This window comes from Parus major, chromosome 14, assembly GCF_001522545.3.
Source record: "Parus major isolate Abel chromosome 14, Parus_major1.1, whole genome shotgun sequence".
NCBI classification, from domain to species: domain Eukaryota; kingdom Metazoa; phylum Chordata; class Aves; order Passeriformes; family Paridae; genus Parus; species Parus major.
The window spans coordinates 14799598-14819288 of record NC_031783.1 but is presented as its reverse complement, the minus strand read 5'-3'; the positions used below and the strand labels follow the sequence as shown (position 1 = coordinate 14819288).

The following is a 19691-nucleotide window of genomic DNA, read 5'->3' as shown; positions in this document are numbered from 1 at the left end:
GGGGACAAAGGACATCCCTGACACCCCCAACCAGCATTAGTGTGAGGTGTTTGTGTTGTTTGAATTTTATACATTTGTGTCTGTGAAATAAAATAAATGTAAATATCTCTGAAGCCTGCTTGTTTTATGCTTTAAAAATTTGCTATTTGGGGAATTTGAATTGTGCTTCTCTCCCTCCCAGCTGCTAAATTTGGGGTGAGACCTCTTCCTTGCTCCAGGCTGCTTTGCCCAAGCAGGATCCTGGCTCCATGAATCCTTTAAACCCCAACTGCTTGTTGGGATTCTGCCTTTTTATCCCAAACTGATGTGAAAAAACAAACCCAAGCTTGGCCAAAGAAAGGGGCTTTTCCCTTCCTTCATCCCTGAGGAGATTGGATGCTGGACTTGGTTTAGAAATTAAAACATTTATTATAAAATACAGGAACTAAAACTCCAGCTGCCATCCTGGTGGGCTCTTTGGAAAGAGAAATTGGTGGGAAGGGGGGTCACAGAGTCCCCTGGTCCTGCTGGGCCACAGCTGCCAGCCTCATGTTCTGCCACATGAACTCGATGAAGGTGGAAGCCTGGAGCAGCCGGCCCAGCCTCTGGAAGTGTCGCTCTGCAGGGAGGGAAGGGCTCAGAGTCACAGGGGAGGCAGCAGAGCCCAGCCTTGGACGGTGGAGCCAGGATGGGAGAGCTGGGAATGCCCAGCTCAGAGAAGGGAACACTCCAGGGAGACTCCCAGGGCCCAAAGGGGCTCCAGGAGAGCTGGAGAGGGACTGGGGACAAGGGATGGACAGACAGGACACAGGGAATGGCTCCCAGTGCCAGAGGGCAGGGCTGGGTGGGATATCAGGAAAGAATTGTTTCCTGTGAGGGAGGGGAAGCCCTGGCACACATTCCCAGAGAAGCTGTGGCTGTCCCTGACTCTCTGGATGTGCCCAAGGCCAGGATGGACGGGGTTTGGAGCAGCCTGGGATGGTGGAAGGGGTGGATTAACCGATGTGCCCCTTCCACCCCAAAGCATTCCACGATCCCTGACCCAAGCCAGCACCTCCTGTCCCCACAGAGCCTCACCCGTGTAGGGCAGCAGGGACTCCACAGCAGATTTAATTCCCGAGAACTGCAGGAGGCTGTCGGGTGCCTCGTGCTTCAAGAGCATCTCCATGACGGCCTGGGCCTCGTGGCAGTTTCGGGAGTTGGTGTTCCACGTCACCAGGAAGGCCAGCACTGCCTCTGTGGGGGAAGGAAGCCTGGCCAGGCTGGCACACACCCCAAAACAGCCCTGGCTTCTCACAGAGCCTCAGCTCCCACACTGTGACTGAGCCTCCCCACCCCTGGCACTGCCCAAGGCAGGTCCTGGCCCAGTGCAAGGTGTCCCTGCCCATGGCAGAGGGTGGAACTGGACAACCTCCCAACCCAAACCATTCCAGGAGTGTAGGATTCTAATTTCAGATGACACAACAAGCCTCTGACCTGAAAGCTTTCAGCACTCCAATCCTCAACAAACCTTTCTGATCCTTGCGGAGCCGAACGATGTTCTCCTCCAGGTGCCTCCTCCCCTCAGGCTCCTTGAGGATGGCTGGAGGGAGAAATGAGAGCAGGAAACTGAAGCTTTCAGACTAATTATTGGACTTTGTAGCCTTGAACTAGCTGGAAAAGGTGTCCTGGAAAGGAGAGGGGGCTGGAAATGCCTTCAGAGCTCGCTCTGGACTCACCCTTGACCACGGTCAACACCGTGTGTGGCCGGTCCAGGGAAATGGCCAGGCCCAGAGCTTTCAGGTACCTCTTCTCATGGAGAAGGTTAGAAAGCTCTTGCTCTCTGGAAAACAAATCAGGGACAAGGGCAAGACCAATCTTTGGGTGGTGGAGAAAACCAAAACCACACAAAAAGCAGCAGATTTGGCAGTAACAGTAAAGAAATCTGTGGTGCTCATCAATAAACACCTCAATTCCCTCACTCCAGTGGGATCAGGTGGAGCTGGATGGCTCCAGGTGGGGACAGTTCCACTGCACAGCTTGCCTTTCACTGCATCTTTCACAAGATCAACTCACTTCATAATCTGCTCCTCCTGTTTAGCCTGTGCTTCTTTCTCCTCAATTTCAGTCACATCCTATTAAAAAAAAACCAAAACAAAACAGGATAAAATTTTATCAAATCCTGCTTTAACACAGAAAGGTTTTGATTTAGCCATCAAGTGATGTGGAGACCAATTTCCACAGCAAAATCTTGGGGTCAAGTAATTTAAATGTCAAATCCAACAATTCCCAACTTCCCTCCAAAGCTCCACTGCTGGGACTCTTCTGCTGCTCTGGGGAAATACAGGATGGATAAAAAATACCCCCAAACGCCAAGATCAGCCTTGCTGAACCAATTTCAAAAGGCAGAAAAGGAGAACACGTGGAAAACAAAGCACTGAGAGCCTGAGCTCTCCAATTACCCTGATTATTAACCCAGGGAGAACCAAGCCCCGTGCTGTACCTGCCACAGGGTGATGCAGGAGTCACTGGAGGCTGTCACCACCGTGTCATCCTTCTTGTTGGAGTGAAGGCCCCAGATTTTATCTTCATGACCATCCAATGTTTTCACACACTCGTTTGTTTTAATTGTCCACAGTTTTAAGAGACCATCAGATCCACTTTTGGAAGAGGAACACAACAGAAAGAATCACTGGGCAGATTCATTCCTGCTCTGTCCCACCTCAAATATCAGATGAACTTGTCCCATGCCAATTCCTTCCAAACAGGAGCAGAGTTAACCCAAAATGTGGAGGACAAGATGCACCCTTAGCTTTGCCTGCTGTGTTTGTCCCAACCCAGCAATGCCACAGCAGCCACATGGAATCCATGGAACAACTGCAGAAGAGGAAGATTAAAATAACCTCTACAGAAACCCTGGCCTAAACATGGCATCTTCCTACAGATCTTTCCAAAGATTCTTTGGACACAGGACTGTTCCCTCTTGGTGCTGATGATGAGCTCTGATATTCCCTTAATTCTGGAATCTCCCCAGATCCCTGGGCAGGCACAAACCTGCTGAGCAGCTGAGCCCCTCGGCTCACAAAGATGATCTTCAGCACCGAGGCATCGTGGCCTTCAAAGGTCTGCAAAACAGAAAGGAGGCTCAGCAGTGGCAGGCCTCTGGAGAGACCCAAAAGGATCCAATTCATTCATAAAGCCCCAAGAAATAAGCTCCAAGTTTTGGAAGGATCCTCAAAAGGAGCCCCAAGGTTTTGCCCAGGGCAAGAGGCAAAGTTCTCATCACCTTCAGACAGCTGAAGTCCCGAAGTCCCCAAAGCTTCAGGGTCCCATCAGCCGAGGAGGTGGCCAAGACCTGATCCACAGGGGAGAACTGCACACACCAGATCCCACGTTTGTGGCCAGAGAAAACCCCCAGCAGGGAGCAGTCGGAGCAGGACCACAGCTTGGCCAGCCGGTCCTGCGAGCCCGTGGCCAGCAGTTTGTCATTGGGGGACACTGCCACGCTGTTGATGTCCTGGGGAGGCCACAAGAGGAGGGGAAAGAGGGTCAGGCCTTGGCTGTGGCTGTGGGAACAGAGGCTGCAGCACAGGAGGGAGACTGGAGCACTAAAATCAGGTGGAGCTGTACCTTGTCATGGCCCCTCTCGGTCACCCTGGCATGGAGGGGCTCTGGACTGGAGATCAAGGCTGCTTTTGCCTTGGAAGTGAGGGATTCTGGAATGTTCCAGATCTTGATGGTGCAGTCCTGGCTGCTGGTCACTACGAAGTTTTCCTTCAGCCTGAAAGGAACAAAACCATCAAGTGCAGGGGGAACAATTCAGTGGTTCCTCCTCCCTGACTGGGATCTCCACACTCAGCCACTGCTGGGATGTGAAAAGTGGTTCCATGGCTTTCCAAGCTCTTTCATTTCAGAGTGACTCCCCCATCCCTGGGAGAATCCAAGGCCAGGCTGGACAGTGGGAGGGGTGGAAGGAGGTAGCACTGGAGGAGATTTAAAACCCCTTACAACCCAAACCATTCCATGATCCTTTCACACTGGGGCACCACGAGAAGCTGGGAGCAGGGATGAGAAGCAGCACAGCTGGGAGGGGACAGCAGCCACCAGAACATCACCCTCCCTTCCCCAGGCTGTGTTACCTGGAGCAGGTGACAGCACCCACGCCGTGGGCATGGCCCAGGCCCTGGGCCACACAGGTCACCCTGCCAGCCCTGCCCATGCGCCACACACGGATGCTTCTGTCCTGGAGTGGGGAAAGGACAGAAATGCCTGAGTTTTCTGGGAAATCAGCAGTTCCCCCTGCTGTCATCACATCCCTGAGCTCTGGGTCATCATCTGGTCCCTGATGTTCCAGCTTGAACCTTCATCTTCATCACGGCAGGGGACAAGGTCAGCCCCCAGTCCAGGGTTCCAGCATGGAGGTTTGTTTCTGGTTGTATCAGAGCTTTATTTTTGGGTCTATCAGGGCTCTGGGCACCTTTTCCCCCGTCAATCACACACTAACAACTTTTCTGAACTCTACCACCAGACCAGGGTATTTAGAGAAGGAAAGATCTCCTTCAGGCCAATAAAATACAACCAGTTTTCCCAGGAACAATGTTAAAAAGGGCTAGTGGGAGAACCCTGTAATTGGATCATGCTTCAGATAGGGATTGTATGAACAATGAAAAGCCCTTTCTGGAGTTCCAAAAATATAATTTTGCCACAAGATCTATAGGAATGAAGAGTTTCATTAAATGGAGAGCAGTGACACACCTTGGCACCAGTGACAAACATCAGGCCTTTCCTGAAGACATCCAAAGCCAGGATTGTTTCTAAACAGAAGAAATAAAAGCTGGTGGGTGCAGGGCAGTGCTGAGATGGGACAACAGAACGGGGTGAGTTAATGAGCCCAGTTCTTAATGAGCCCAGTTAATGAGACAGGGGACAGGAGTGGGACACGACAGTCCCGGTCCCTTTGGACTGAGCCTGTCACACACCTGCACCTCCAGCTCCAGTTTAAACTGATCTCATTGCCAGGGACAAAGGGACACATCCTCTCTCCACACAACTCCCAACCCTGCTGGGATGCTGCTGCACCAAGAGCTCAAGGATTCCTCTCCACCAGAGCTCCAGAAGAAGCTGGATAGAGGAAGAGCTGCCCATGTGTCCCCACGCTGTCACACACCTGTGTGGCCGTACAGGATCTGGCAGTGGGATGTTGCCAGCTCAAACACTTTCAGCTGGGGGCTGTTGGTGGCCACAACGATGTGAGAGTCACCAGGGCCCAGGAACTTCACATCCAGAACCTCCTCGTTGTATCCTGCGAGCTGCAGATGGAAACAGTCCAAGAGGGAAAAGGCAGCTGAAGGAGAAGGTGCCAATGACTGGTGTTCATTTCATACTGGGTATAATTTCTACACACATTTCTGGCTATTCTGCTTTCTCAATCCTGTGTTGGCCTCTGGGCAACATTCCCCCAAACCAGTGGAATTCTCTGGCACCATGGAACAATTCCAGAACAGGCTGGAGCCAAGGGCACCCCTGGGCAAAGCTCTTCCAGAAGCAGAGCCGACCCTGGAGCACGGATAAAGGGAAAGGGAGGCTGAGGGTTGTCACCTGCTTCCTGAGCTGCAGGCTCTGAGCATCGTAGAAGACGATGTTGTGCTCCAGGGACACGGTGAGGATCTCATTCCTGGCAGGAACAAACTGGCACTGGGAGAGGCTGCGCTCGCTCGGCTCCTCCCGCAGCGCGAAGGGCACGGCCTGGGTGTGCACACAGGCAGCTGTGGCCACGTCCCACACCCTCAGGATGCCTGGAAAAACAGGAGAAGTCATGGCAGAGCCACTGCTTTACACAGTGGCTGTCCAAGGAATGTCATTCAAACCACTCTGGGAAAAGCCACGCAGCTCCAAGGCAAGACTGGGCAGGATCCAGCTGGAAAAACCTCAAAGTTTTGCTTCTTCAGTGCAAATCAAACTCATGGAGTTTGAAAATGTGTTTGAGTATTAAATGGATCAGACTGTGCCTGTTCCATCCTGCTCATCCCCTCCTGCCCAAGGAACTCAGGAGCAGGCTCTGCTCTCCACACAAGGCTCCTGCCACATGGAGAGGACACAGGCCAGGAATGACAGCAGTGAAGTGACTGGAGTGCCACCCTTCAGGCTCCAAATGTGACACTCACCTTTGCTGCCAGCTGTGACAAAGTGCAGCCCTTGTTTCTTCACACCCAGCTGAGAGAAATCTCCCTCTTCAGGCAACAATACAGTGGCTTCCACAGTCTGCAAGAGTCAGAGAGGCAGAACCAGAGCTGAAAACCCCTGGGAAGGGAGGGAAACCTCAATTCACAACATAAACACCCAAAAGAGGGAGACCATGGCCTAGAAACTACAGAAGATCTCTAAGGAAGAAGTAAAAAGCAGTTTCACCTCGTAGACAGGGACAGTTCGTTTGCTCTGCCTGGTCTCCAGGTCCCAGACCATGCAGATCTTGTCACGGCCAGAGCTGCAAATGAAAAAGCTCAATTTTAGTGCTAAACTTGGGTCTGGGTGCAAATTTGGCACCGTGGGAGTTCAACACCTCTCTGGAGAGGCCATGGGAGAGAGAGCAGCAGCATTCCCTGTGCCAGCACAGGGTATTCCTGTGGCAGGTTGGACGGGGCTGGGAGCAGCCTGGGACAGTGGGAGGTGTCCCTGCCACAGCAGGGGTGGCACTGGGGGGGCTTTAAGGTCCCTTCCAACCCAACCCATTCCCTGATTCCAGGGCTGACACCCACTGAGCACTTGCATCACCCCTTCCCCTCACAGCAGAAGCTGCCCAGAGCCTCCAGGATGCCCCAGTCCTGCAGGAGGTGAATGGATGGAGGTGAAAGCCCTGCTGGAGGTACCTCAGGAGGGTGTTCCCATCTGCAAAGGCCAGCGAGGTGACGGCACTGAAGTGCCCGTCCAGCACTGCCACACATTTGCTGGAGCTCAGGTCCCAGATGCGGATCTTGTAATCCATGGAGGAGGAGAAGAGCTGCAGGCGGGAGATGTCGGGGTGGAACTCGACCAGGCTGGGCAGGAGGAGAGGGACAGGACAGGAATAAACCACCCAACCTTTACATAAAGCACATCCCACAGCAGGACAGGTTCGATGGGCTCTGAGCATCCTGGGCTAGCAGGAGGTGTCCCTGCCTGACAATTTTGTGATTCCATGAAAATTCTTGACCAAACTGTTTCCTCTCTGAGCAGATTCAGCCATAACTCTGCTCTCAAAACCCAGGAAGAGCCCAGAACCTGCTTGGAATGGACCTTCATGTTCCATTAACTCAAGAATTCCACATCAATCCCAGCATCCCAGCACAGGCAGGGACTGACAGACAGGACTCGTCCTTACTGAACCACTCCAGAGGATCCTTTCAGGTTGTGTGTGCAGTAGTGCTTGATCATATCCCAGATTTTAATGGTGCTGTCGCAGCCACCTGGGAAGAGAAGGAGATCTGGGAATGAACTCTGGAGGAGAGAGCCGTGGGAAGTCCAGCAGATCCCCAAACTGGGGCCCTGAACCTCTCCCACCCCTGCCCTCGGGAGGGAGGAGCAGGAAATGCCCCTGGGGTGGTTCCAGAGGTACCTGTGGCCAGCAGGGTGGCCGTGGGGTCGAAGGCCATGGTGGCCACGGGTGCAGTGTGCACAGCTCGCCAGGTGCGCTCACAGCTGGGCTCCCTCCAGTGCCACCGGCGCAGCAGCAGCGCCCGGCTCCCTGTCACCAGCACCTGGGGACAGGGGACAGGGACACTTACCCACGGAGCCACTGCCTGAGCGTGGCTTTCTGCCAGCCCCACACAGCACAGGGAGCTGCTGGGCCCCTGGGCAGGGCCTGAGGAGGCTCCAGGGGGATCTCAGGAAGCACACAGGACGTGGAATAGAACTGTGGAATGTCCCCAGCTGGGGGGACATTCACGAGGATCATCGAGTCCAAGTCCTGGCCCTGCACAGACACCCCAAAATTCCCCCCATTCCTGGCCCAGCCTGTCCCGAGAACAAACCCACCTCGTCATCAGGGCTGAGCACGAATGCTGTGACATCCTCTTCCTCATCCTGGGAAAACAGAAGAGAAATCCCACAGTTAAACCATCCCTGGAGAGATCTCAGAGCTCCCTTCTCCACATGGCTCTGCTGACACCGAGCACAGCTCGGGGACCACCCAAAATCTGTGTTTGGGTCCGTTCCCACCCTCCCTGCACTCTTCACTCCTGGGAGCTTTACATCCACAGTGAGAAAACCCTCCGGGAGCGCCGGGACACGCTCAGGAGGGGCCGATTCCCGTCACCTGCTGCAGGCTGTGCAGGAGAGCTCCCGTTTCCACATCGATGACGTTGACTTTGCTCCCACAGGGGCAGAACATGAACTTCCCATCCCGGCTTATCTGGAGAAAAGGGATCGGGAACAGGAACGTTAGAGCAAGGAGGCGCGACATCCCCAAATGTCCCTCCAGAGCCGGGATTACCTGGATTCGCCCTCCTTTGTAGAACGGCTCGATCTTTCGCGTCACAGCGTAGCTGGAAGGGAAAAAGACGCGCGGAGAGGCCCCGTTAAAGCGGAGCGACGGCGGCCCGGGGGCTCCGGTCGCGCAGCCCGGCCCGGCCCCTCGCTCGCCCTCGCAGCCCCAGCCCGGTCCCGCCGGTGCCTCACTTGCTCTTGAAGCGCACGGGGACAGCGGCGGCGGCCGGCTCCGTGTCCGCCATGGCCGCGACCCACGTGCTTCCGGCCGCCACTTCCGGGAAGCGAGGGAACACTTCCGGCCCCAGTGACGTGAGCGAGGAGCGCCCCCAGCCCCACGTGGGGCTCCGGAGAACGGGATGAAATTCCCGGTTCCCGGAAAAGCGGCGGCAGCCCGGCCCGGCCTCTGCGCTGCATCTTCTCCGCGTTCTCCAGCAAAACCGCCCCTCCCCAAGGAAGCGACTTGCGGGGTCCGACCACAGCGTAAAGCAGGACTTTTAACAATAGAACAGAGACGCTTTAACTTTTAAGCATTTCATCTTTTATTGCACACCGAAATACAAAAACGAATATCGTTTTCAGCTCCCATCGTTTCAGTAACTCCCATGTCGCCGTCCATCACGGCATTTCCGTGCTCTTCACAGCTCCTCGGGGGAAGGGATGGCCGTGGAAGCGCCAGCCCAGCCCACGGCGGGGCCGCGGCTCTCAGCGGCCGGGAACGGCACCTGGTGCGGGGAAACAAAGCTCTGAGAAACATCCCCGACATCTCCTCACTCCCGGTTCCCGCCGGGCACGGGGCTTGTGGGAACATGGGTTTCATTCCCCACACAGAGGCGTGGGCAATAAGCTTTATGTTCCCGATGCTATGGGCGCCGTTATCTCACCCGGGGCCACAGCAGACCCCGAGTGATTTTCAGACCGCGCCGGGCGCTACCGCGCTCCCCGGAGCGCCTTCCCGGGATGCTCCCTGCACCCCACCCGGCCGGGCTGCGGCTCGGGCAGTGCCACAAACACTTCCCAGCAGAGTTTTGTAAGGGCTAAAGGCGTACGGAAGGAGCGAAATGCAGCAGTGCCTTCCCCCGGACCCACAGCTCCTCACCTGCCGCCGCCCCGCCGCGCTCTGAGGGCTCGGGCCGTGCGCGCCGGTTTGTCCCGGGAGCCGCGCCCGCCCCGCACTCTGTATAATTCTCCATAAACCGCTCAGTACAGCCCGCGCTGTATTCCGTATTCAGCTCGCAGGGCTGGCACTGCTCTCGCGAGATACCCGCACTATAAATACTGGACGGCGCGGCCGCGCGGCCTTCTACGCTGAGGGATCACGTAAGTAGAGCGGGAGCGATGGCGGCGGCCCGGCCCGGCCGGCCCCATCCGGCCCCATCCGCGCCCGGCGCGGCCCGCCTCATGTCCCGCTTTGTTCCAGCAAATGGCGGACGACGCCGGTGCTGCGGGAGGAGCGGGAGCGGCCCGCGGGGGCTTCCGCGGTGGATTCGGGACCGGGCTGCGGGGCCGCGGGCGCGGCCGCGGGAGGGGCCGCGGGAGAGGCCGCGGGGCCCGCGGAGGTAAAGCCGAGGATAAGGAGGTGAGTGGGGAGCCGGGGACGGGGGTGCTGCCAGCCCCGAGGATGCGGCAGCGGAGCCGGGTCCCGGCGGGTGCTGGCACCTGGTGACTCTTGGCCGTGGATTTCTCTGCCAGTGGATTCCTGTCACCAAACTCGGTCGCCTGGTCAAGGATATGAAGATCAAGTCTCTTGAGGAGATTTATCTCTTCTCGCTTCCCATCAAGGTGAGTTGCTGTGGACATGGAAATGATGGGACAGGGAGATGCTCCAAGGGGCGGAGCTACGCACGGAGAGCTGGGGGTGCTTACCTGGGGAAGGGAAGGCTTGGGGAGATCTCAACTTCTTCCAGAGCTTAAAGGGGCTCCAGGACAGCTGGAATGGAACCTGGGATAGGGACAGATGGGATATTGGGAAGGAATTGTTCCCTGTAAAGGTGGTGAGGCCCTGGCACAGATTCCTAGAGAAGCTGTGGCTGCCCTGGATCCCTGGAAACGTCCAAGGCCAGGCTGGATGGGGCTCGGAGCACTCTGGGATGGTGGAAGATGTCCCTGCTCTTGGGAGAGGGTTGGATTAGCTGAGCTTTGAGGTCCCTGTTAACCCCAACCATTCCAGGATTCCACAATTCCTGTGTGCTCACTGCATGACTCTTGCAGGAGTCGGAGATCATCGATTTCTTCCTGGGCTCCTCGCTGAAGGATGAGGTGCTGAAGATTATGCCTGTGCAGAAACAAACCCGTGCTGGGCAGCGCACCAGGTTCAAGGTAATCCTGTTTTTCTGGATCCTCCTGTTCACATCTTCCCACTTACATTTTTAGTGTCATTTTAATCATTCCAAATCCCTTTTACTGTCACATCTAGTAAATAAATTCCTGTGGGGATCATTAGTAGTTTGTTAAATGTAGTAACTAAAATGTCAGTGGTGTGTGCAGATGTTCCTTGAAGTAGCACTGTCCCAAAAGTTGGACTGCAAAACTTTTAAATTTCTTTTTGAGCAAACTCTTCTGACACTGCAAAATGCAGTTGTTCTTGCACAGCAGCGTTGGGTTTTCAGGGAGAAGTTTTGGGTATAAAGAGGGAGTGCTGTTGGGAAATCACAGGGAGTTCTGAGCAGTGTGAGGCTGCAGCAGGGAATTGAATCCCAGTGCTTTAAAAACCTTGGCCGATTCTGACTGAAGGATGAACTCTGAGGGAAAAATGGGTGTTGAGAACTGTGTGTAGGGATGGGGCTGAGCTCCTGGAGGGAGCAGTGAAAACTCTTCTCTCTGCAGGCATTTGTGGCCATCGGGGACTACAACGGCCACGTGGGGCTGGGGGTGAAGTGCTCCAAGGAGGTGGCCACGGCCATCCGTGGGGCCATCATCCTGGCCAAGCTGTCCATCGTGCCCGTGCGGCGCGGCTACTGGGGCAACAAGATCGGGAAGCCGCACACGGTGCCCTGCAAGGTGAGTGTCCTGTGCCAGCCTGGCCCTGGGGCTGCTCGGGGCTGTGTTCTGGGGCTGACCCGATGTGTCCCCACAGGTCACCGGGCGCTGTGGCTCCGTGCTGGTGCGTCTGATCCCGGCTCCCCGCGGCACCGGGATTGTGTCCGCCCCTGTCCCCAAGAAGCTGCTGATGATGGCTGGCATCGACGACTGCTACACATCGGCGCGGGGCTGCACGGCCACCCTCGGCAACTTCGGTGAGCTCTGGGGCCACTTTTGTCACTGATGGGGCCAAGGCACTTCCATTTTATGGTGCTTCGTGCCTGCAGCAGTGAAGCAGAAGCCACGACTTCTGCTGCTGGTGCAGGTCAGTCCTGCTGTGGGTTCTGTCAGAGCTCGTTACAGAAACATGGGGTGTTGTTACACCTGTCATGGGGTGTTGTTACGCCTGTCGCCGCTCCTGAATCTCCCAATCTGCGCGATTGCACTTGTGTCCCGTAGTGTAATTGTCGTAACTGGAGAGAGAGAGAAACCTGAGTTTTGTAGGTTCATCAGAGAGGCCCTCCCATGGTCTCCCTGGTCCTTTCAAAATTCCACATTTTCGTAGCTGGGGGATATTTTGGAGCTGTGGCTCGGATCAGCGGGCTGGTTCTGCAGCGGTTGACGGGCAGTGTGTGACATCTCTCTGCAGCTAAAGCCACCTTCGATGCCATCTCCAAAACCTACAGCTACCTGACTCCTGACCTCTGGAAAGAGACTGTCTTCACCAAGTCTCCTTACCAGGTAAAAGCATTTTGGTAACTTACAGCTCCAGTCTTACCCTTCCCCTAAATTTAGATTTCTGTACCCAGAGATTTGGCAGCTCTAAAGTTGAGCTGCCCCAGTGCACAGCAGGGATGGGAAGGGGTGCTGAGGTGAGAGGGGTTTGAGGGAATAACCCACTGTTGGTGTTTTTTGCAGGAGTTCACTGATCATCTGGCCAAGACCCACACGAGAGTGTCGGTGCAGAGGACCCAGGCAGCCGCTGTGGCCGCCACCTAAGCGGCTTTTGTACGAAAATAAAGCAATCAGAGAACCAGGAATTGGTGCTTGGTGTGACTGGGGGTTGGTGCTCGGGGCAACCCATGGAATGGGTTGGGTTGGAAAGGACCTGGAAGCTCATCAATTCCAGCTCCTGTCATGGGACACTTCCCACTAGACACTGCTGCTCCGAGCTCTGTCCAGCCTGGCCTTGGGGGCACATCGTCCTTACTCAGCCTGAGGGCATTCAGAGCCAGGGCAGAGCAGCTCACAGACTGTTCTGCTGGCACATGAAGGAGAGGAAGGGCTCCAGAGGGCAAACCCCAATACTGGCAGCCCCAAGTGCCTGGAGCTGAGGGCTCGCAGAGCTCTTCAAAGAATAAATACAGATCCCAACTGTACAGATGTGTGTTTATTGTGGAGGCCAGCGGTACCAGAGGTCAGGGAAGCAACATGCACTTGGATACCAGCACCATGGAGGGAGGAATTGTTTCAGCTCTACTGGTTTTCTTGTGCTGCTTTCCTCTCCTCCATCATCCTGTGCTTCTGCTTCATCAGGCACTTCCGTGCATTCCCATGGTAACCCAGCTCACCGTCTGAAAAAGAAAGGAAATGTTTGAGCAGTGCCTCCCACAAGCCTGTGTTCTGTGACCCCCCTTCCCTGGGTTTAGAGCCCTTTCCCAGTGTGCTGCTGCCACACTCACATCTGTCCTGGTAGGCCTTGGTGACCTGTGCCAGCAGCTCCATCTCCTTGGCACAGTTCTGGAACTGGTTGGGTCCTTCCCTCTGCTTGCACGCAGCCATCCTTTCCCGGACTATCTCCACGATTTCCTGATCAACCATCCTGCAGGAAAGATGGAGCAGCCATGAGATTACAAAAGCTGAACCAAGGGATGAGGACACTCCCATGGAATGTCAGCTCTGGGATTTTCAGGGTCCTGGTCCCTAATGCCACCATGCCCAGAGTGCTGCAGGGGACAGCAGGACACTGATGTGTAATGGGGTGGGCTGGAGGTGCTGCCTCAGCATTCACCAAAATGCTGCAGGTCCCAGAGCTGTGTGCTCTGCTGTGACCTCGCCTGGGGACAGTCCAGGGGCAGCCATACCTGTCCCTTCTCCACTGAGCCTCGGCCTCATAGTAGCACATGTAGTCACCCTCCAGGCACTCGCTCAGGTCAGGCACACGGGGGAACTTCTGGTGGTAGTAGTAGAACTTTTTCTTGCTTTGCCACCGCTCGACCAACTCTGCAGGGACAGCCTGGTCACACACCCCGGCCCCAGCTCTGAGGGACAGCCCCAGTGCTGGCACTGCCCGGTGCCACCTTCCCAGGAAGCAGCAGTGGGACCATTCCTGTGTCCAGCTCATGCCCAGCTGTGTGTCTGTCCCGCTGTGCTGTGTCCCATGTCCACGCTGTGGTACTGTGGCCCTGTATCCCCTGCACCTCTCCCAGTGTCCGAGCTGTGTCTCACGTTCCTGTGTCTGTCCTACTATCCAAGCTGTGCTCTTGTCTGTCCCATGTCACTACGGCCATGCTGTGTTCTTGTCAATGTCCCGTGTCCCTGTGTCCCAGCGTCCTGTCCTCTGCGCGTGCCGTTACTGTCAGGACCAGTGTCCCCGTGTCCTTGTGTGTACCCTTTGCCTGTCCAGGTGCCCGTGTCCTCACGCCTTTGCCCCGTGCCCCGGTGTTCCCATCCCGGTGTCCCCGTCCCCGCGTCGCTTCTCAGCTCCCACGGGGAGGGGGACGGCGTTTGGGGGGGGGTCTCGTCCCGCCGGTACCTCGGACGAAGGTGACGGGCGCGTCGATGACATAGCTCAAGGCGGCCTGGAAGTAGTTGACGGGGTTGGGCACCGACGTGGTCCTCTCGGAGACGGGGGTGCGGGTCGGCGGCACCTTGTACGCCTCCAAGTCGTGATCCTCCGGCATCTCGGCGGCGGCGGCGGGGAAAGATGGCGGTGACCCCTGAGGGGGCGGGAGCGCGGGAATATGGCGGCGACCCTTGAGGGGGCCGGGCGAGGAGTATGGCGGCGGCCCTGGGGCACGGCGGGAGTTGTAGTCCGCGTGTCCCGGCTCCGTGAGGGGATCCCAGAACGCCGGGATGTCGGGCTGGAAGAGCCCCCAGTGTGTCCCGTGTGTCCCACGTCCCTGCCCAGCAGCGCCATCCCACAGTACGTGGCACAGGACTGTGAGCAGATGGCTTCGGGATATCCCCGGTGAGGGAGGCTCCACACCCTCTGTGGGACCTGTGCTCGGTCAGTGCGCGGGGATAAAGTTCTGCCTCATGTCCAGGTGGAACTCCCTGGGCTCAGCTCCTGCCCGTTCCCCTGGTGCCATTGCTGGGCCCCCAAAGCAAAGCAGGTCCCTGCTCGGAGGGACACGCAGGGTTGAGGGCCCCTCTCAGCTGGGGAACGTGTCCCTGCCCATGGCAGGAGTTGGGACTGGATGATTTTAAAGGTCCCTTCCAACCCAAACTGTTCTGTGATTCTGAGATGTATTGTCTCGATCTCTTTTCCAGTCAGAATCACAAAGCCTGGGCTGACAGAGAGATTTTCGGTCTGTGCTGGGGTACCTGGTGCAGGTGTTCACAGCTCTGGGTGTGTGATGCCCCTTTTGGAACCTGCTCCAATTCAGGAAACTGCCCTAATTCCTGCCATTCACATTAGAGTTGTTCAGGAGCGAGAAGCGTAAACTGAGCCAGCAGCAATTGACCTTTATCACACCACAACTGTCGTGTCCAACCTGCCAGGAATGAAATGAATATCGCAGCGGGTGAAGCGAGTGGCTAAATTTGTGTCTTCAGACCCATACCCATCTTAAGTATTAATCTGGGGAGGCACCTCCTGACAGCCTCTCTCTGCTGCTGCCCCGGGCTGAAGACGTCCCATGGTTGGTACAGCTCTGCTGGAGTCGCTTGTGTGCGAGGGTCAGCGAGCAGGGCTGGCTTGTGCTCCTGGTGCTGCCGCTGGAATGGGGTCAGAATCCTCAGAGTTCCACTCAGGCAGGAAAATGAGCTTGGTGGAAAGCACAGCCGGGCACTGGGACTGGTCTGAGCTAGGAAGGAGCTGCAGTGGGTGCAGGACTAACCCTTTGCTGCTTGTGGTTGAGGTTTATGTGTTTATCTCTTCTCATCTGGCTTTTGAGATGCTGTTAGAACATTTGCATGTTCTTTTTACCCATTCTTTTGGGCATCCTTTCTCCTGTTTTCCCGATCCTTGGCTGTGCTTGTTTTGTGCCATTTACCTTGATGACATAAAGCCCAGGAATCCCGAGCAGGCCTTTTTGGTGCTACAGGATACAAAATAAATTGTTATAATTAAGAGCACAGAAGGACAGACCTAGTAAAGAATGTATTTCTCCTTCAAAGTCCTTCAGAAGAAGCTGAAGGAATGAGATCATGTTAAGTTATTTAAAGGACATAATTTGTCCAGAAATTTAGTAAATTCACACTGTCAGAGAATAGATTTAGAATGGGTATTAGGAAGAAGTCCTTTCCCTGTGAGGGTGGCAGGTCCTGGCACAGATGCCCAGAGCAGCTGTAGCTGCCCCAGATCCCTGGAAGTGTCCAAGGCCAGGATGGACAGGGTTTGGAGCACCCTGGGACAGTGGAAGGAGTCCCTGCCATGGCAGGGGGCGGGTCTGGATGGGCTTTAAGCTCCCTTCCATCCCCAAACCATTTATTCTATGCCATTTTTCCATGTACACGACAGAAGCTTGAACAAAATCCTGCTCTGTTACGACTCAGCAAAGAACCCAGAATCTCTGTGGCATTCCCACATGAAAGGGGGGAATTTCTGTTGTGCTTTTGTTGTGTTTCCCTTGACCCCATTTCCCGGGGAGCTGAGAGTGAAGCCTCCCTTTGTCGTTGCTCTCCGCAGTCCCACCGCAAGTTCTCCGCTCCCAGGCACGGCCACCTGGGCTTCCTGCCCCACAAGCGGAGCCGCCGGCACCGGGGGAAGGTGAAGGCCTGGCCCAAGGATGACCCCAGCAAACCAGTGCACCTGACAGCTTTCCTGGGCTACAAGGCTGGAATGACCCACACTGTGCGGGAGGTGCACCGGCCTGGGCTCAGTAAGGCTCTGCTGCAAGGGGCCACATCCACGAGGGAAAGGAGGGAATAGGCTCCTTGGGAAAGGCTGTTTATGGAAAGGGGTTGGTGGAGACCACATTTCTAGGTTAAATCTTGGTTATCCAGATCTTGGATGGTTAAAGGCCACGGCAGGATGGGCTGAGTGTGGGGGTTTTCCTGGAACTCTCCACACTGGGATGGTGAGTGGTGGTTTGGGAGGCGGGAAGGCTGCAGATGGCTGAGGCTGAACGTGACCTTGCTCCCAGCACTCTCTGTGACAGTGGGAATCCTCCAGGGATCCTGGATCCTCCAGGGATCCTCCTGATCCCAGAGGATGCTGGGCACCACTTCCCTTTGCTGCCTTGCAGAGATCTCCAAGCGGGAGGAGGTGGAGGCCGTGACCATCATCGAGACCCCGCCGATGGTGGTGGTGGGGGTGGTGGGCTACATCGAGACACCCAAGGGCTTGAGGAATTTCAAGACTGTATTTGCCGAGCACATCAGTGACGAGTGCCGGCGGCGCTTCTACAAGAACTGGTACGTGCTCCTGAGAAGGGTCATTAAACACTGGAACTGCCCAGGGAGATGGTGGAGGCACCACCCTGGAGGTGTCCAAGGGACACCCAGATGTGGCACTCGGTGCTCTGGGCTGGGTGACAAGGCGGGGATCAGTCACAAGTAGGACTCCAGGATCTTGGAGAGCTTTTCTGACCTCAGTGATTCTGGGATTCCCATATTCTGGGTTTCCTGGGGGGCTGCCTGTGAGGGACCTCTGGCAGGAATTCCACAGGATGCCCAAACGGTTCAGCTCAGCTGCCTATTTATTCATGCACAGGGCCATTGCAGACAGCCCGATGCTGGGGAGCAGCGTTTGCATATGTAAATTTATTCTAATAGCTGAAGCAAGTTAGCTCTCTCCACAATATCGCATGGCAGGTTCCTAGGTTCCTTTTCCCTCGTGCAGCTTGGGCTCCCCATTTAACTGGAATCCTTGAGCTGGAGTGAAACCAGATTTGCCAGGGGGGAAATTGATGCAGAACGTGGCCCCTGGCCCTCATAAATATCAACACCCCTCAGCAGAGAGGGAGGTGGAAACACGGATTTCCTCGCTGTTGGAATTGTGTCTCCTGTAACAGTGCCATGGAGACCCTCCCACCACATCCCTCTTTTCTCCTGTCAGCTCTTTTCACTTCCCATTCTCTTCCCACCCAAAGCCCTTGGCAGTCAGGTGAGGCTCAGGTGTCCAGAGGTAGCAGGGAAGTGCCTTTGTGATTTCCTGGCTGCGGGAATCTCCTGTAACAGTGCCATGGAGACCCACCCACCACAAGCCTCTGATCCCTGCTTTCCCCCGCCTCCGATTTTGCGCCTGTGTTGTGATGGCGCTGAGTCAGTCAGTGGGAGACAACTGCATTCCTCATGCAGAAAGGTTTGAATTACCCTTGAACAAGCCCGTTTCACGGCTCATTATCCACTTCCCTCTTCCCACCTCGAGGTCCTGACAGTCAGGTGAGGCTCAGGTATCCACAGGTTGCTTGTGCCTCGAGGAGGTGGCTGGCAAGGTGACCCGTCCCCTCTCTGCAGTGTCACAAGCCCTTTATCAGCTCTGATGGATGTTAAACCGCTTCTGTCCGTAGGCACAAGAGCAAGAAGAAGGCTTTCACAAAGTACTGCAAAAAATGGCAGGATGAGGCTGGGAAAAGGCAGCTGGAGAAGGATTTTGCAGCCATGAAGAAGTACTGCAAAGTTATCCGTGTCATTATGCACACACAGGTCAGAGCCTCCCCCTGGGGGCTCGGGGGCTTCCTCAGCTCTGAAGGGCCTGGAAATGGGATCAGGGGGTGTTTTGGTCGGGTCACAGGGGCTGAGAGAGCAGAGGGTGTGAGATGGGTGATGGGAGGTGCTGGCTGACTTTTCCAGCTTCCTCCTGACCTCCCAGTCCCCTCCCAGAGCTTTCTGCTCCAGGTTTGCCATGGGACTGTGGTTTGGGAACACGGGGGAGCCCCCACATCCTGATGGGAACCCACACACCCCGTGGAGGAGAGCAGCAGGAGGGCAGAGCCTGGGCAGCTCCTGAGTCCTCGTGTCAGCAAGGGACCTTGGACCTCATGATCACCTCAAATTAGCAACTGGTGTCAAATGTTTTGGGCAAAAATAACCCCATGGGCAGGCACAGTTTTGCCAGATGCTGATTGCTGGATCCACAGGAGCCCGTTTGAATGCTGATCCCTGGAGTTAAGGGCTGCTTTGGAGTCTGGGGGAGAGCTAAGCTGGCTCAAGGCCAGACAGGGTCTCTGGGCTCGAGGAGTTGGCTCCATAAAATCCCAGCTATAAAGACCCAGGGCTGCTATGAAAGGGGATGAGTGTGGCAGAGAGGTGAAGCCGTGGCTCTGCACACCCCTGTGCCCCTCACACATCGTGAGTGACCCAGCCCTGCTGCACCCTCCTGTCTGTGGGGCGAGGGGCCACCCTAAAGCACGGCGTGCTGCAGATGAGGCTGCTCCCACTGAGGCAGAAGAAGGCCCACATCATGGAGATCCAGCTGAATGGAGGGACAGTGGCTGAGAAGGTCGACTGGGTCCGGGAGAGGCTGGAGAAGCAGATCTCTGTGCACAGTGTCTTCAGCCAGAATGAGATGATCGATGTCATCGGCGTGACCAAGGGACACGGGATGAAAGGTGCAGGGGTTTGGGGCTGTCCTTCTCTCGTGGTGGTTTTGGGGTAGGAGAGTGTCAACCACGCTGGGAACCCCCAACTTTTTGTAAAGGGAGTAGCAAAGAGCCTCAGGATCTTAAGCACTGCATCCAGTTCTGTTGTGGCAGAGCTCAGTTTCCTTAATCTCAGGGATTCCAGCAAGGGAAAAATTTAACAGGGTCATCTTTGATGTAGATACAAAGGAGCTGACAAGGTAATTCTGGTGGAAAGATTTTCCCTGAGATTAAGAGCAGTGAAAGCTGTGGTGTTTGTTGTGCCCAGAGGCCTCCCAGGAGACTGTCAGTACATAAAACAACCAGGTCTGATGGGAGGTGTTGGTTGGAACTGGGTGGTTTCTATGGTCCCTTCCAACCCAAACCATTCTGTGATGGTGTGAGTGTCTCACAAACCTCACATGTGCAGGGGTGTGGGCATCCCTGGGTGTGTGCATGGAACACCTCCTGGTCTGATCAGAGCCCTGGGAAGTGAGAAGAGCTCCTCTGTGAACTGCAGGAGAG

General features: G+C 55.7%; 4 protein-coding genes, 1 long non-coding RNA gene and 2 other non-coding genes across 7 annotated transcripts in view; 3 read left to right on the top strand and 4 right to left on the bottom strand.

Moving 5' to 3' along the window:
- Positions 1-384: 384 nt before the first annotated feature.
- Positions 385-8693, bottom strand: TBL3 (transducin beta like 3). Its single transcript, XM_015643372.2, has 22 exons — positions 8611-8693; positions 8426-8477; positions 8249-8344; positions 7969-8016; positions 7550-7691; positions 7316-7400; positions 6825-6992; positions 6367-6442; positions 6123-6219; positions 5557-5753; positions 5126-5267; positions 4714-4772; positions 4098-4201; positions 3589-3739; positions 3245-3475; positions 3013-3083; positions 2462-2618; positions 2035-2093; positions 1698-1801; positions 1490-1561; positions 1057-1215; positions 385-598 (listed from the first exon to the last, which is right to left on the bottom strand). Exons 1-22 carry the CDS (start codon positions 8661-8663, stop codon positions 486-488), a joined length of 2436 nt encoding a protein of 811 aa, XP_015498858.1. The 5' UTR covers positions 8664-8693; the 3' UTR covers positions 385-485.
- Positions 8694-8936: 243 nt separating this feature from the next.
- Positions 8937-9715, bottom strand: LOC107211411. Its single transcript, XR_001524175.2, has 2 exons — positions 9518-9715; positions 8937-9143 (listed from the first exon to the last, which is right to left on the bottom strand). It is a non-coding gene; the product is annotated as an uncharacterized LOC107211411 (long non-coding RNA).
- On the bottom strand, positions 9216-9340 carry LOC117245165. The gene has a single exon (XR_004499503.1). It is a non-coding gene; the product is annotated as a small nucleolar RNA ACA64 (small nucleolar RNA).
- Positions 9716-9723: 8 nt separating the features above from the next.
- RPS2 (ribosomal protein S2) lies at positions 9724-12479 on the top strand. Its single transcript, XM_015643401.3, has 8 exons — positions 9724-9738; positions 9839-9997; positions 10111-10200; positions 10630-10737; positions 11245-11418; positions 11495-11654; positions 12089-12180; positions 12358-12479. Exons 2-8 carry the CDS (start codon positions 9842-9844, stop codon positions 12436-12438), a joined length of 861 nt encoding a protein of 286 aa, XP_015498887.1. The 5' UTR covers positions 9724-9738; positions 9839-9841; the 3' UTR covers positions 12439-12479.
- Positions 11861-11998, top strand: LOC117245164. Its single transcript, XR_004499502.1, has one exon. It is a non-coding gene; the product is annotated as a small nucleolar RNA SNORA64/SNORA10 family (small nucleolar RNA).
- A 330-nt stretch (positions 12480-12809) lies between the features above and the next one.
- NDUFB10 (NADH:ubiquinone oxidoreductase subunit B10) lies at positions 12810-14406 on the bottom strand. Its single transcript, XM_015643402.2, has 4 exons — positions 14195-14406; positions 13524-13662; positions 13122-13261; positions 12810-13013 (listed from the first exon to the last, which is right to left on the bottom strand). The coding sequence occupies exons 1-4, from the start codon at positions 14340-14342 to the stop codon at positions 12916-12918; spliced, it is 525 nt and encodes a 174-aa protein (XP_015498888.1). The 5' UTR covers positions 14343-14406; the 3' UTR covers positions 12810-12915.
- A 791-nt stretch (positions 14407-15197) lies between these two features.
- The window catches only part of RPL3L (ribosomal protein L3 like), a 7522-nt gene continuing 3028 nt past the window's right edge, over positions 15198-19691 (top strand). Inside the window, exons 1-5 of the mRNA XM_015643326.2 lie at positions 15198-15302; positions 16292-16484; positions 16851-17019; positions 18117-18252; positions 18971-19157. Coding sequence (XP_015498812.1) covers positions 15300-15302; positions 16292-16484; positions 16851-17019; positions 18117-18252; positions 18971-19157 — 688 coding nt within the window. The 5' untranslated portion in view covers positions 15198-15299. The remainder of the gene's footprint in view (positions 15303-16291; positions 16485-16850; positions 17020-18116; positions 18253-18970; positions 19158-19691) is intronic.

Excerpts from the sequence above, each read along its gene's own strand:
- TBL3 (XM_015643372.2), bottom strand. The coding sequence starts at position 8,663 with ATGGCGGACACGGAGCCGGCCGCCGCCGCTGTCCCCGTGCGCTTCAAG. Across the intron at positions 8,478-8,610 it reads CCCGTGCGCTTCAAGAGCAA|CTACGCTGTGACGCGAAAGA; the intron begins GTGAGGCACCGG and ends TTTCCCTTCCAG. Across the intron at positions 2,619-3,012 it reads GGGGCTCAGCTGCTCAGCAG|TGGATCTGATGGTCTCTTAA; the intron begins GTTTGTGCCTGC and ends CTCTTCCAAAAG.
- RPS2 (XM_015643401.3), top strand. The coding sequence starts at position 9,842 with ATGGCGGACGACGCCGGTGCTGCGGGAGGAGCGGGAGCGGCCCGCGGG. Across the intron at positions 10,738-11,244 it reads GGCAGCGCACCAGGTTCAAG|GCATTTGTGGCCATCGGGGA; the intron begins GTAATCCTGTTT and ends TTCTCTCTGCAG. Across the intron at positions 12,181-12,357 it reads TCACCAAGTCTCCTTACCAG|GAGTTCACTGATCATCTGGC; the intron begins GTAAAAGCATTT and ends TGTTTTTTGCAG.
- NDUFB10 (XM_015643402.2), bottom strand. The coding sequence starts at position 14,342 with ATGCCGGAGGATCACGACTTGGAGGCGTACAAGGTGCCGCCGACCCGC. Across the intron at positions 13,663-14,194 it reads GCCCGTCACCTTCGTCCGAG|AGTTGGTCGAGCGGTGGCAA; the intron begins GTACCGGCGGGA and ends CTGTCCCTGCAG. Across the intron at positions 13,262-13,523 it reads GCTCAGTGGAGAAGGGACAG|GATGGTTGATCAGGAAATCG; the intron begins GTATGGCTGCCC and ends TCTTTCCTGCAG.